Consider the following 15,199-nt stretch of genomic DNA (forward strand, 5'->3'; position numbering starts at 1 on the left):
CATGCTAAATTCTCCCTCAGTGTACCCGAACAGGCACTGGAGTGTGGCGACTAGGGGATTTTCGCAGTAACTTCATTGCAGTGTAAGCCTATTTGTGACACCAATAAATAAACTTTTGAAAAAATTACAGTGCAGAAGGGAGATTCGGCCCATATGCACCAACTCTCTGACAGAGCATCTTACCCAGTCCCATTCCCCTGCTCTATCCCTGTAACCCCACACATTTACCATGGATAACCCTACACATCTTGGGACACCAAGGGTCAATTTAGCATGGCCGATCCACCGAACCCACACATGTTTGGACTGTGGGAGGAAACCGGAGCACCCGGAGGAAACCCACGCAGACACGGGGAGATCATGCAAACTCCACACAGGCAGTCGCCCAAGGCCGGCATTGAACCCAGGTCCCTGGCACTGTGAGGCAGCAGTGTTAACCACTGTGCCACCGTGCTGTGTTTTCTTTTAAAAAGAACAGTTTTTTGACACGAGTTAAGTTATCGCTTGGTAAAAGAAATTGGTAGCAGTTCATAAGGATAGGAATGGAAGCAGAGCCTAGAATGCTTTCCTGCAGAGAAGGTGCAACATTTGTTGTTTGTGCAATGCCACTTAGTGAATTCTGCCCTCTCTGAGGTTCCGTTAGTTGGAAATCTGAATGGGGTTTGACTGCTTTCTCTCTGCTTGTTTGTCCTGTAGGTATTGGCACTGCTAGTCAAAGGCTACTTCACAATGGCGCAAACCAGCTTGTTGGAGCTGGGAGAAGTAGCTTGTAAATGTATGGAGGAACCAGATCCGTCTATTCAACTACACGGAGCCAGGGTAAGGAGAACATCAAAGCTAGTCTTGCCTATTATGACCATTATTATTTGTGGGTGCTTCTTGTTCTTAACAAGGTGAGGGATAATGGAGTTAGGAAGCGGGACACTTGCCTGGAATTTCCATAGGGCTTTTCCCAATCTACTCCTGTGATTTGGACAGAAACTTGGGCGAGAAGCAGCTTAAAAAATAAATGGCCATTTGCATTGATTCTCCGTGCGCCAATCTGCCGCAGACGATCAGGAAAATCTCCGTGAAAATTCAGCATCACTTTCTTTTCGGGGTTGTTACTGGGTCAGATGTCCCAACAACCCATTCCAGGTTCGTATTTCCAACGCCAAACCTCTCTGTGTGGCCTCTTTGCATGAGGTCGCCAGATTTAGCAGTGCTGTGTAACACCTTTGCCTACTGCAAACTGATAGAAAGATGGTTAAATTCTCATTTCACGCAGGATCCTTGCGGACAAAAAGTGGCTCTCACCCCAGTAGTTATTACTGCAGTTCAGCCCCATGTCTTATTTGTGCTGAGATTCCATGGGACAATTCAGACTCAAAATAGGAGCTGCACACACAGCCTGAATGGAGCGGGTATGGGCACCGTACTTTAGGAAGGATATTTTGGCCCTGGAGGGAGTTCAACGCAGGTTTGCAAAAATGATCCTTGAACTTCAGGGGTCAAGTTGTGAGGTCAGAGAAGACAAAATAGGCCTTTATTCTCTGGCATTCAGAAGGTTCAGGGGTGACCTGATAGTGGTCTACAAAATATTTACAGGGAAGGACAGGGTGGTTAAGGATAAACTGTTTCCACTAGATGAAGGCTCTAAAAATATTAGGGCCAAACTATTCAGGGGAGATGTTAGAAAACACTTCTACGCGCAGAGAGCGGTGAAGGTTTGGAACTCTCTTCCTCAAACTATGGTGGATGATGGTTCAATTGTTAGGTTTAAGTTTGAGGTAGACAATCTTTTATTGAACAGGGGTATCGAGGGACATGAGCCTAGGGCAGGTACAATGGAGTTAGGCCACAGATTATTGAATGGCAGAACGGTCTCGAGGGGCTGAATGGTCTACTCCTATTCCAGTGTTACAATCTTTAAAACTTTACTCCGCTCCAATTTCCTCCCTTCCTGTGCAGAGGGCATTAATGCATTTTTTGACGCTGGTACCTCACATGGTGGCCACTGCGTCTGTGTGATCCTTGCTGGCGACCATTTTGACCATGAGGAAATCACCGATAAATCTGGTCTTGTCTTCACCAGTCATATTTTCCAGCTGGAATTGATGAGGATTCGGGCCACTGCCTGACTTATTTTGCTCACAAACCAGTGTTCCTGTTGGGAATTGCAATGCTTCCATTGCTATTCTGGTTGAGGTCAATTATGCACAGATTAACAGTGGAACTTGGTACTTTCCAGGCCTCTGTCAGCCAATTTTCTACATTATTGACTTTGAAGAACGTGCCTCGCGCTCTCTTCGATAATCTAGTCTTGCATTTATCATGTGTCCTTCATACTTGAGATGTCAAAGTGTCAGATGTATTTAGCAAAGAGTACAGCACTCTTTTCATACTAGTTGCAATGGACTTGGGGTATGAATTTAAAATTGGGGCGGCACGGTGGAACAGCGGTTAGCACTGACGCCTCAGTGATAGGGACCCGGGTTCAATTCTGTCCTTGGGTGACTGTGTGGAGTTTGCACATCCTCCCCGTGTCTGGGTGGGTTTTCTCCGGGTGATCCAGTTTCCTCCCACACTCCAAAGATATGCAGGTTAGGTGGGTTGGCAATTCTAAATTCCCTTTAGTGTCCCAAGGTGTGCAAGTTAGACGGATTAGCCATGCTAAATATGTGGGGATATGGGGATAGGACGTGGAAGAGGGCTGTGTACGATACTCTGTCAGAGAGTCGGTGTAGACTTGATGGGCCGAATGGCCTCCTTCTGATCTGTGGGGATTCAGTGATACTATGGAAAACAGCTGTCAATGTACAAAGTTCCTTCACCAGCACCAATTGAAATTATGTTTATTTACCGCTATTAGGAAAGTTAATGTATTAAGAACATAAGAAATAGGAGCAGGAGTAGGCTATCTAGCCCCTTGAGCCTGCCCCGCCATTCAATAAGATCATGGCTGATCTGAAGTGGATCAGTTCCACTTACCCGCCTGATCCCTATAACCCCTAATTCCCTTACCGATCAGGAATCCATCTATCCTGATTTAAATATATTCAACGAGGTAGCCTCCACCACTTCAGTGGGCAGAGAATTCCAGAGATTCCCCACCCTCTGAGAGAAGAAGTTCCTCCTCAACTCTGTCGTAAACTGACCCCCCCTTTATTTTGAGGCTGTGCCCTCTGGTTCTAGTTTCCTTTCTAAGTGGAAAGAATCTCTCCACCTCTACCCTATCCAGCCCCTTCATTATCTTATAGGTCTCTATAAGATCCCCCCTCAGCCTTCTAAATTCCATCATACCCTCAGTACAGAATGTGCGTTATGCAGTTAAAACGTTCATGTTGTTGGAGAACAGTCTATCATTTTACTTGTCAGGGACAATGGAGCAGATCTGCTCGTGTTCTGTAGAGCGTCTGTCAGCATGATGCATGTGTTTGCGTCCTAGGCATTGCTGGAATTTAAAAAGGAAAACTTGAAGCAGATGGAGCATTGCAGTGATGTGAGAATGGGAGGAATTCCGTCCTGATTTGATCTTTAGCAGATGGGACTGAATCTTCCCGAAACCTGCCTGTTGAGATGAGTCCGGATTGAAAGTGGACCGGCAGAGAGGGTTCCGGTCTGACACCTGGTCTGCGCTGCATTGACGAGGCCAATCCTTTCCTCGGGAGAAAGATACAAAAGTCTGAGGTCACGTACCAACTGATTCAAGAACAGCTTCTTCCCTGCTTCCCTGTGAGGGGGGGGAGGTTTAACACAGATATCAGACGGACATATTTTACACAGAGAGTGGTGGGGGCCTGGAATGCGCTGCCAGGCAAGGTTGTGGAGGCGGACACACTGGGAACGTTTAAGACTTATCTAGATAGCCACATGAATGGAGTGGGAACGGAGGGATACAAAAGAATGGTCTAGTTTGGACCAGGGAGCGGCACGGGCTTGGAGGGCCGAAGAGCCTGTTCCTGTGCTGTTTTGTTCTTTGTTCTTTGCTGCCATCAGACTTTTGAATGGACCTCCCTTATATTAAGTTGATCTTTCTCTACACCCTAGCTATGACTGTAACATGGTGGCACAGTGGTTAGCATTGCTGCCTCACAGCGCCGAGTTCAATTCTGGCCTGGGGTCACTGTCTGTGTGGAGTTTGCATATTCTTCCCGTGTCTGCGTGGGTTTCCTCCGGGCGCTCCGGTTTCCTGCAGTCTAAAGATGTGAGGGTTCGGTTGATTGGTCATGCTAAATTGCCTCTTAGTATCAGGGGATTAGCAGGGTAAATATTTGGGGTTACGGGAATAGGGCCTGGGTGGGATTGTGGTCGGTGTAGACTTGATGGGCCGAATGGCCTCTTTCGGCACTGTGGGGATTCTATGACTACAGTCTTCACCTCCTTTCCTTCTTCCCTATGTACTCTATGAACGGTAAGTTTTGTCTGAATAGCGCGCAGGAAACAATACCTATCACTGTATCCCAAATCGTGTGACAATAAATCAAATGAAATCCAGAAAATCATTGTAAAATAGATTACAGTACCCTGGGTTAGGGACGGAGAAATGATCTAAAATTCTGATTGCTGTGCAGTGACTCCAGTCCTGGACATGTGTTCTGCTGAGGACAGTGTCAGGTTTAGCAGTGATATCCTCCTTAGTCAGATACTCTGTCAAGGCTAACTGTTGAGCATTGCCAGTGAAAATACCAAAGCACTGGAAAGGGACCACTGCTCATGAACTGCACCAGAGCATGGGAACCGTCATCCCCAAGACCCCAGAGAGAAAATTAGAGAGTAAAAGGGCCACACTGGAGAGGCGCAATGCACTCTCTCCTCAAAGTGTGCCCCCATCTTTCATTCCCTGATCCTGTCTCCCTCAGTCTATGCACCTCCCATATCTATATCAGAATGTAGTGTTACAGTAATAGCTAGGATGTAGAGAAAGGTAGGTCCATTCAAAAATCTGATGGCGGCAGGGAAGAAGCTGTTCTTGAGTCGGTTGGTACATGTCCTCAGACTTTTGTATCTTTTTCCCAACGGAAGAAGGTGGAAGAGAGAATGTCCGGGGTGCATGGGTTCCTTAATTATGCTGGCTGCTTTGCCGAGGCAACGGGAAGTGTAGACAGAGTCAATGGATGCGAGGCTGGTTTGTGTGATGGATTGGGCTACATTCACAACCTTTTGTAGTTTCTTGCGGTCTTGGGTGGTTAGGTGGGTGCTGGGGTTGCATGTGGGAACAACGCCATCTCAACAGGCAGGTTTCGGGCAGATTCAGTCCCATCTGCTAAAGATCAAATCAGGACTGAATTCCTCCCATTCTGCCCCCCTCACACCACTGCTTCATCTGCTTCAAGTTTTTCTTTTTAAATTCCAGCAGGGAAAAAGCCACCTCCAAACACCCTGTCCTGCTATCAGTTGCCTTGTGAGGGACACGTAACCCAATGATAAATATATTGTGTGCTTTCAGCTGCTGGAGGAGATAGGTTCAGGGATCGTTCAGCAACATAAGCTGGACTCGCCCACACCCCTCAATCAAAGAGTACCGGTCAGCCAGGTAGGTTGTTATTCTTTCTCTAGCCGCCTCTGTTATCATGTTCATTTCGTAATTGTTAGAATTTGCTACATTTTGCCTTAATTATTTGCTGTGGCAATTTAACAGAGAATTACTATAAAGGATGAATTGAAATTGATTAAGATGTATTTTTCCCCATTGAACATGTTCTCTTTATAATATTGCTACCCTTTCCCTAAATTGTCTGGACTAATTGTCTCCTGAGCCACCCTAATTGTCTTTTTTATGCATTTGTGGGACATAGGCATCGCTGGCTGGGCCAGCGTTTATTGCCCATCCCGAGTCGCCCCTGAGCTGAGTGGCTTGCCAGGCCATTTCAGAGGGCAGCTGAGAGTTAACCACATTGCTGTGGCTCTGGTGTCACATGTAGGCCAGACCAGGTAAGGACGGCAGATTTCCTTCCCTGAAGGAACCAGATGGGTTTTTCTGACAATTGACAATGGTTTCATGGTCATCAGTAGATTCTTAATTCCAAATATTGTTTCTTGAATTCAAATTCCACCATCTGCCGTGGTAGGATTCGAACCCGGGTCCCCGGAACATTAGCTGAGTTTCTGGATTAATAGTCTAGCGATAATACCACTAGGCCATCGCCTATTGTACTGACTTTCCTTCAAGGGTATGGAGATGCCAGCATTGGACTGGGGTGGGCACAGTAAGTAGTCTCGCAACATCAGGTTAAAGTCCAACAGGTTTATTTTGTAGCACGAGCTTTCGGAGCACTGCCCCTTCATCAGGTGAGTGAGACTCACCTGATGAAGGGGCAACGCTCCGAAAGCTCTTGCTACAAAATAAACCTATTGGACTTTAACTTGGTGTTGTGAGATTACTTGCCTTCCCTTCAAGGGGGGGAAGGGCCATGGGATCCAAGCCCCCTAAATCAGCACATGCTGAATATTATTCATGTGATAGCCTGGATAGTTGCAAGTCTAGTTGACCGTTCAATATCCAGTTTCACCCTGACACCCACGTAAATGGTCACCTCCATTTGATACTCATCAGGATTGGAAATTCTGGCTGATTTTCCTTTTTCTAATGTGCTCCTGTAGCTTGCAGCATCTATCCCAGAACAGCAAGCTCAGCAACAATCATGGGTTGAGCCAAACAGTATTGATCTTTAAGCAGCTCCTGTGCGGTGTGCAACATTAGCTTGGGATGAGTCTGCCTCCAGTGCTGTCATTCTCTGTTAGAGTGGGGCAGTGCTCAGCTGCTGCCTGCTGCAAGATGGCATGATAGATATCACTGCGTGGCACAGGGTGACTGAGAACAAAACGGACATTTTTATTGTAGAACCTGTATGAAAAAGAAGGCAGAGGGTAAATTGGGTTCTAACTCAAACAGAATCTGCACAACACAACTTGTGATCAGAGACACATGAGGATCAATACTCTTTATTCAGAGTTTTTTCTTCAGGAAAAACCGGGGAGGTTTTGGCAAAGTGGTGTTGTCAGCACGGTGGCACAGTGGTTAGCACTACTGCCTCACAGCGCCAGGGACCCGGGTTCGATTCCCGGCTTAGGTCACTGTCTGTGCGGAGCCTGCATGTTCTCCCCGTGTCTGCGTGGGTTTCCTCCGGGTGCTCCGGTTTCCTCCCACAGTCCTTTTGGTCCAGGATGGTTAGGGTGCATTGGCCATGCTAAATTCTCCCTCAGTGTACCCCGAACAGGCACTGGAGTGTGGCGACTAGGGGATTTTCACAGAAACTGCATTGTAGCGTTAATATAAGCCTACTTGTGACACTAATAAATAAACTTAAGCTTAGAGAATCTGTATGAAAAAGAAGGCAAAAGAGATCACACACCGTAATTGGGTTCTAACCTAAACAGAATCTGTATAACACAACTTATGATCAGCGACACGTGAGGATCAATACTCTGCATTCCGAGTTTTTTCTTCAGGTAAAACTGGGGAGGCAAGGGCAAAGTGGTGTTGTCACTGAACAAGTAATCCAGAGACCCAGGGTCTGAGGACCTGGGGTCGAATCCCACTATAGCAGATGGTGAATTTGTATTCAATTGAAAGCTCCGTGATATCTAAGAAAGATGACTACGAAAACACTGCTTTTTGTTGTAAAACCCCTTCTGTGTCCCTTCCTTCCTTTTAGGGAAGGAAATCTGCCATCCTTACCCGGTCCGGCCTGCATGCGACTCCAGAACCACAGCAATGTGATTGACCCATAACTGTCCTCTGAAATGGCCTAGCAAAGCACTCAGTTCAATGGCGATTATTGATGGGCAATAAATGCTGGCCCAGCCAGTGACGCCCACATCCCATGAATGAGTTTCAAAAATGTTCATTAATTGTGGGTTTTTCAAACCAGCCGTTGATCAGATTGTAAGCTTTCCCTGTCAAGAGCCTTTTTTGTCACACTGAGATGGGATAATGTCTCCCAATGCAGGTCGTGTCCTTTTGGTCCAGGATGTTGACTGGTCCTTTGCCGGGGGCATTACAGAATGACGAACATCCAACACTCCAGACCAGCACCTGCGACGCTGTTTCCTCAATTTTACCAGAGGCGTTTCCCAGTCTTCCGGTAAGAATGGCTGGGAAATATAATCAGCTACATTTCCTTCCTTGTAGTTAGTCCTTGTTATGCTGGGATAAAGGCTTTGTTGTATCCCCCATTAAGTGAAAAAAAATCGCATGGAATTTATAGTGTTGACAAATCTCTCTAAAATGTAAATTAATATGATGTAGACTCTGTCTACACTTCCCGGTACCCTGGAAAAGCAGCCAGCATAATCAAGGACCCCACGCACCCCGGACATTCTCTCATTCACCTTCTTCCGTCGGGAAAAAGATACAAAAGTCTGAGGTCACGTACCAACCGACTCAAGAACAGCTTCTTCCCTGCTGCTGTCAGACTTTTGAATGGACTTACCATATATTAAGCTGATCTTTCTCTACACCCTAGCTATGACTGTAACACTACATTCTGCTCTCTCTCATTTCCTTCTCTATGTACAGTATGCTTTGCCTGTGTTGTGTGCAAGAAACAATACTTTTCACTGTATGCTAATACATGTGGCAAAAAATCAAGTCAAATGTGCAGTGACTATTGCTATGGAGGTAAATAGTAGACGTTTTACGTAGCGCAGGAGGTGAATTAATGCATATTTGGTGGTGTTGATTGGAAGAACTGAGGCTTCATCTTAAACCTGAACCCGCAGCAGAAGCATTGGTTTAAGGTCATATCTGAAGGATTTATCCATGACCATGTGGCCCTCTCTCGGGCCTTTACTGGAGTACCAGCTCACGTTGAGTTCAAGTCCTGGAAAGGGGCATAAACTGAAAGCCTAGATTATAGGAGCAATACTGTTACCACCTGTGTCCAATTGATTCTTCTACCCTCCCTAAAAAACAAACATCTTTTTTAGCTCCAGTAGAAAGAAGGCTGGGTGAGCTCTAGATGGTTTAGATGATTGCTCAGTTTGCCCTTGTCTTTGCTCGCTTAACTAAACTTCCAATGAAATGGGGTGAAGTATGAAAACCTGCAAATGCAAAGTTTTGAAATTTCATGGCCGGAATTTTCTGGCCATTCACGCGGCCGGATTCTCCGGTCCCGCTGGTAGCACAGTCCCGTCCATGGTGTCCCACTGGCGTGGGGTGGCGGGGGAATTCCCATTGACAGCGGAGGGACGAGAGAATCCCACCACTCGCAAACAACGCGCCACCTCCCGCCGGTGGGAAACACATGGCTGGGAGGCCAGTGGATCTCACCCCATGTCTTGCTATTTTGGGAAAATTCACGCAATTTCTCTGGACAGCTGGTCTGTACTTGGATTGCCAGTAATCACACCAATGCGGTAGCGGCTGTTTCCAGAATGACACAGCAATGACCTGTCAGTATTTTACTCACCTGTCCTGCTGTGTGGCACAGAGGAACCTGAATGGATGAAAGAGGGGGAAGCACCATGCCTACAGCTGTGGGTACTTGCAAGGCTAGCAACACCCATAAAAAGACCAACAACAGAATGAAGTATAATTGACTACTGTTCGCTTTGTCATTGCAGCATGTACCAGAGAGGTATCAGTTTTACACTTGGACTATTTATTGTCTAAATTGGCAGCACTATGTTGGGCATGCTACAATTGGCTGTTGTGCTCATGCATCAAAGAGGGAAGCTGACAGCTTCCATTCCTGGTCGCTCTTTACTGGTCCGTACAGAAAAGTGCATGGCAGGAAGACAAGATTGGCTTGAGTTGCTCCCCGTGGTTGAAGGGCCTTTTGGAACTGACTGTCTGGACTGACATGTGGAACGACCATCTGGGGCAAGGACAATCAGTCTCTACGGAGCATTAACCCAGCGTGACCCAACACCTTTAGGGAAGAGAACATTGGCAAGGCTACGCTGAAAAAAAGCAGAGAGAGAATTGTGGTCCTCTGGTAGTGAGAGGAATTATGAAGAAATGCAGGGCTTATAGCTGAGTGCGGGTGTGTGTAACTGTGGGCTATTCAGTTGTGAATTTTATCACTGATATTTTGGAATTGTTTTGGCAGAATGAAAAGCAGATTCTGTGTATAACTATGTTGCTCGGACTCAATCACAGCGAACATCCCCTGGTCAAGGCAGCTGCTGTACGGGCACTGGGTGTTTACATCCTCTTCCCCTCACTCCGACAGGTCAGTACACCCTCTCGTTACACCGTTAGATGCACGGTCTGCTTTACTAGCTGCAGGGAATTTTTCTTTACAAGCTGATGGGCTGTGTGTCCATGTGTCACCAAATGGCATGGGATCAACTCTGTTCATTGCTATTTGGTATTCAAATGGGCTGGTGGGCCGGCCTAGGCTGGGAGGCCGACATGGACTGGTGGGCCGGCCTGGGCTGGTGGGCTGGCCTAGGCTGGGGGGCTGGCATGGACTGGTGGGCAGGCAAGAGAAGGAAAACTGCAAATGTTCACAGAGGTATTGAGACGCTCACGTTAATACGTAATGGGTGAAGGACTGGGGAGAGACTGCCGCTTGTGGAACTTTAGGAAAAGGGAAGATGGGTGAGATCCTTAATGAGTACTTGGCATCAGTTTTCACAAAGGAGTAGGATGTGGTGGATGGTGAGTGTAGAAAGGAGGATGTTGACATTCTAGGTCATGTTGAGATAAAAAGGGAGGAGGTATTGGAGATTTTGAAAAACGTTAAGGTGGGCAAGTCCCCAGGGCCAGATAGAGTCTATTCCAGAATACTGAGAGAGGTGAGGGAAGAAATTGCTGAGGCTTTGGCCAAACTCTTTCTATCCCCTTTAGCCACGGGCGAGGTACCAGAGGTATGGAGAGTAGCTAACGTTGTTCCTTTGTTTAAAAAGGGCAAAAGAGAGAATCCAGGAAATTACGGGCCTGTGAGCCTTACATCAGTGGTGGGGAAATTATTGGAGAAGATTCTTAGGGACAGGATGTACTCACATCTGGAAGAGAATAGGCTTATTAGTGATAGGCAGCATGGTTTTGTGAAGGGGAGGTCGTGTCTCACAAACTTGATTGAGTTCTTTGAGGAAGTGACAAGAAAAATTGACCACGGCAGGGCAGTGGATGTTGTATACATGGACTTTAGTAAAGCCTTTGATAAGGTTCTCCATGACAGTCTGATACAGAAGGTGAAGTCATATGGGGAAAAGTAAGTGAGCTGGTAATATGGATACAAAACTGGCTTGGGCACAGAAAGCAGAGAGTAACAGTGGAAGGGTACTTTTCTAACTGGAGGCCTGTGACGAGCAATTTTCTGCAAGGATCAGTGCTGGGGCTTCTGTTGTTTGTAATATATATAAATGATTTGGAGGTAATGATTAGGTGGTCTGATTAGTAAATTTACAGATGATACAAAATTTGGGGGAGTAGCTGATAGTGAGGAGGATTGTCAGAGGATACAGCAGGATACAAATCGGTTGGAGACCTGGGCCAAAAGATAGCAGATGGAATTTAACCCGGACAAATGTGAGGTGATGGGATTGGGAAGGTCTACTGCAGAAGGAAAGTATACAGTAAATGGTAGAGCCCTTAGAAATATTGACATACAGGGATCTAGGCATGCAGATCCACAGATCCCTGAAGGTGGCAACTCAGGTGGACAAGGTAGTCAAGAAGGCACATGGCATGCTGGCCTTCAGTCGGGGCGTTGGGTGTAGGAATTGGAAAATCATGTTGCAGCTGTATAGGACTTTGGTTAGGCTGCATTTGAGGAATTGTGTACAATTCTGGTCACCACACTACCAGAAAGATGTTGATGCATTGGAAAGGGTGCAGAAGAGATTTACCAGGATGTTGCCTGGTTTGGAGGATATGGACTATGAAGAAAGGTTGAACAAACTTGATTGTTTTCATTGGAGCATCAGAGGATGAGGGGGACCTGATAGAGGTTTACAAGATTATGACAGGCTTGGGTAGAGTGGATAGTCAGAGTCTTTTTCCCAGGGTTAAAGGGTCAATTACTCAGAAGCATGGGTTGTGAGTGAGAGAGGGAAAGTTTAAAAGAGATGTAAGGGGCAGGTTTTTCCACACAGAGGGTGGTGAATGCCTGGCACGCACTGCTGGAGGAGGTGGTGGAAGCAGATTCTGTAACAACGTTCAAGAGGCATCTGGATAGGCAGGGAATAGAGGGATATGGACAGCGTAGAGGCAAGAAAATATTAGATTAGAGAGGCATCTGTGTCGGCACCAACTTGGTGGGCCGAAAGGCCTGTTCTGGTGCCGTACTGTCCTTTGTTCTTTGGGAGGAAAATTGGGGCAGAAAGTTTAAAAATAAAAGCCTGGGTACCTGAAAAATGAACAGAAATGTGGTGGGCCAGGAACATAACAGGAATTCTACACAAAGTTCCTGCTGGTGAGTGGCCGCTTGTGATCAACTTCAAACCCGGGACTAACAATAGATTTCAGTTATGTATTCCACATCCCTCCGAGCACACAATTGCTAGACTTCTAAATGTGATTCGGTGTGTTTGAGTGATGAAACTAGCAGTGCTTCTAGCACACATGCTGATATTGTAATGGGAATTAATGAGAGCTGCATTTGCCTTTGAAATTACAGACACTGTTTTACAATTTTTCCTCTTCATAATATATTACTAATGATGTAAGTTATGGCCTGGTAAATTTTCTACATCTGACAGCGCCTTTGCTCCTGTATAATGCAGTTTCTATTATGAACTATACTGCTGGGTACAGTACATCATCAAAGCACGGTAGCACAGTGGTTAGCACTGCTGCCTCACAGCGCCAGGGACCCGGGTTCGATTCCCGGCTTGGGTCACTGTCTGTGCGGAGCCTGTACGTTCTCCCCGTGTCTGCATGGGTTTCCTCCGGGTGCTCTGGTTTCCTCCCACAGTCGGAAAGACGTGCTGATTAGGTGCATCAGCCATGCTAAATTCTCCCTCAGTGTACCCGAACAGGCACCGGATGTTGGGACTAGGGGATTTTCACAGTAACTTCATTGCAGTGTTAATGTAAGTCTACTTGTGACACTAATAAATAAGCTTCAAGCTTTAGTTGACTGCAATACCTTGGCCTCTGAGTCCATCTTTGACCTGTATAAGCTTAAATAAGATTCTCACTGTGCTTTGTATCATTATAATGCCTCCTCCCTATTCTTGCTGAAGGCTTGCTGGTGGCCCCTTTTGTCCAGCTTAATCTCTTCTGTGGAAACTCGCTGGGCAGTGGGCAAAGCTTTATTCCATCTGACTGCCCTTGGTGGGTGTGGTTGTGTCCTGTGCAGTCTTGCACAAGATTGCGGTAATACATTTTGAATAACTTGAGCTGAAAGTTTGCTGTCAGAAGTGATCAGAAAGAACAAATGGTGCAGTAGGTTAGACACTGAACATTTATCTCAGTGTTCTCAGTTTGGGTGCGATGAAAGTCTCTCATCTCTGCAGAAAGTGAGTTTGGGCATCCTACACCCAAATCCCAAAGTGCGGCACATTGGTTAGCACTGCTGCCTCGCAGCTCCAGGGAGCTGGATTCAATTCCTGGCTTGGGTTACTGTCTGTGTGGAGTTTGCACGTTCTCCCCGTGTCTGCGTGGGTTTCCTCCGGGTGCTCCAGTTTCCTCCCACAGTCCAAAGATGTGCAGGTTAGGTTGATTGGCCATGCTAAATTGACCCTTGGTGTCCTGGGATGTGTAAATTAGAGGGATTAGCAGGGTAAATGTGTGGGGTTGTGGGAATAGGGCCTGGGGTGGGATTGTTGTTGGTGCAGACTTGATGGGCCGAATGGCCTCCTTCTGCACTGTAGAGTTTCTATGATTCTATGAATCTTAGTGGATTTGAGGTTGAAAGCAAATAAAGAAAAAAACCTTGCATTTATATAGCACCATTGATGATCTTGCTATGCTAACGTGAGCTACAGTCAGTGAAGTGCTTCTGAAATGTAGTGACAGTTGGAAAATGTGCATCAAACCTATATTTGCACAATGAGACCCCACAATCGCAATCTGGTAATGACCAAGTAACTGGTTTTAGTCTTGTTAGTTGAAAAGTAAATATTGGCCAGGATCACGGGGAGAACTCTCTGGCTCCTCTTTAGAATAGCGCTATTGGATCTTTTTAACCTTATTTGAAAGGGAAGCCTTTATTTAGCATCCCATCCAAAAGGCAGGTTAGAACATAGAAAAGCTACAGCACAAACAGGCCCTTCGGCCCACAAGTTGCGCCGAACATGTCCCTAACTACTAGGCTTACCTATAACCCTCTCTCTTACTAACTTCCATGAACTTATCCAAAAGGTTCTCACAGTGCAGCACTCCCTCAGTACTGCCCTAGAGTATCAGCCGAAATTTTGTGCTCTTGGAACTTGAACCCACAGTCCGAAAGCCATGCTGGTTAGGTGCATTGGCCATGCTTAAAAAAAATTCTCCCTCTTCGTACCAGGGACCCAGGTTCGATTCACGGCTTGGGTCACTGTCTGTGCAGAGTCTGCACGTTCTCCCTGTGGCACAGTGGTTAGCACTGCAGTCTCGCAGCGCCAAGGACCCGAGTTCGATTCCTGGCTTGGCTCACTGTCTGTGTGGAGTTTGCACGTTCTCCCCGTGTCTGCGTGGGTTTCCTCCGGGTGCTCCAGTTTCCTCCCACTTTCTGAAAGACGTGCTGGTTAGGTGCATTGGCCATGCTAAATTCTCCCTCAGTGTACCCGAACAGGCACCGGAGTGTGGCGACTAGGGGATTTTCACAGTAACTTCATTGCAGTGTTAATGTAAGCCTACTTGTGACAATAATAAGTAAGCTTTAAAATCTTCTGACTCAGAGGAGCAAATGCGCCATGGCTATTACCTCGTATGAATCTACCCACAAGTTGACATGCAATGGCAGTCTCACTAAGAGAAGCTAGTGAGTACAATTTGTACAGGCATGCTTTCTGAGTTTTGAAAAGGAATCTGACTCTGCAAACTCAATAAGAGAGTGGAATCCTCCTTTCAAAGAAGTGGTTCCATTTTGAATGATGTGGGATTTATTAGCTGGAGTTTCCTCCCGATTTGCCTGAAGGAGCACTGAACTTTTACCTTTCTTCTTCACATAACAGGATGTAATGTTTGTAGCTGACACTGCGAATGCCATCCTGACTTCCTTGGATGACAAGTCCCTAAACGTCCGTACCAAGGCAGCCTGGTCACTGGGCAATCTCACAGACACCTTAATCGCAAACATGTACGTATCTTCGGTAACTGCACCAAGCTGGCATCAGTTGC

General features: G+C 46.4%; 1 protein-coding gene across 1 annotated transcript in view; it reads left to right on the forward strand.

Annotated features, from left to right (window-relative positions):
* heatr6 (HEAT repeat containing 6) overlaps nucleotides 1–15,199 on the forward strand; it is a 179,009-nt gene that overhangs the window by 147,369 nt on the left and 16,441 nt on the right. Inside the window, exons 10-14 of the mRNA XM_078225889.1 lie at nucleotides 697–819; nucleotides 5,429–5,515; nucleotides 7,932–8,066; nucleotides 10,035–10,157; nucleotides 15,034–15,158. Coding sequence (XP_078082015.1) covers nucleotides 697–819; nucleotides 5,429–5,515; nucleotides 7,932–8,066; nucleotides 10,035–10,157; nucleotides 15,034–15,158 — 593 coding nt within the window. The remainder of the gene's footprint in view (nucleotides 1–696; nucleotides 820–5,428; nucleotides 5,516–7,931; nucleotides 8,067–10,034; nucleotides 10,158–15,033; nucleotides 15,159–15,199) is intronic.

The sequence above is a fragment of the Mustelus asterias genome, chromosome 12 (genome assembly GCF_964213995.1).
Source record: "Mustelus asterias chromosome 12, sMusAst1.hap1.1, whole genome shotgun sequence".
NCBI lineage: Eukaryota > Metazoa > Chordata > Chondrichthyes > Carcharhiniformes > Triakidae > Mustelus > Mustelus asterias.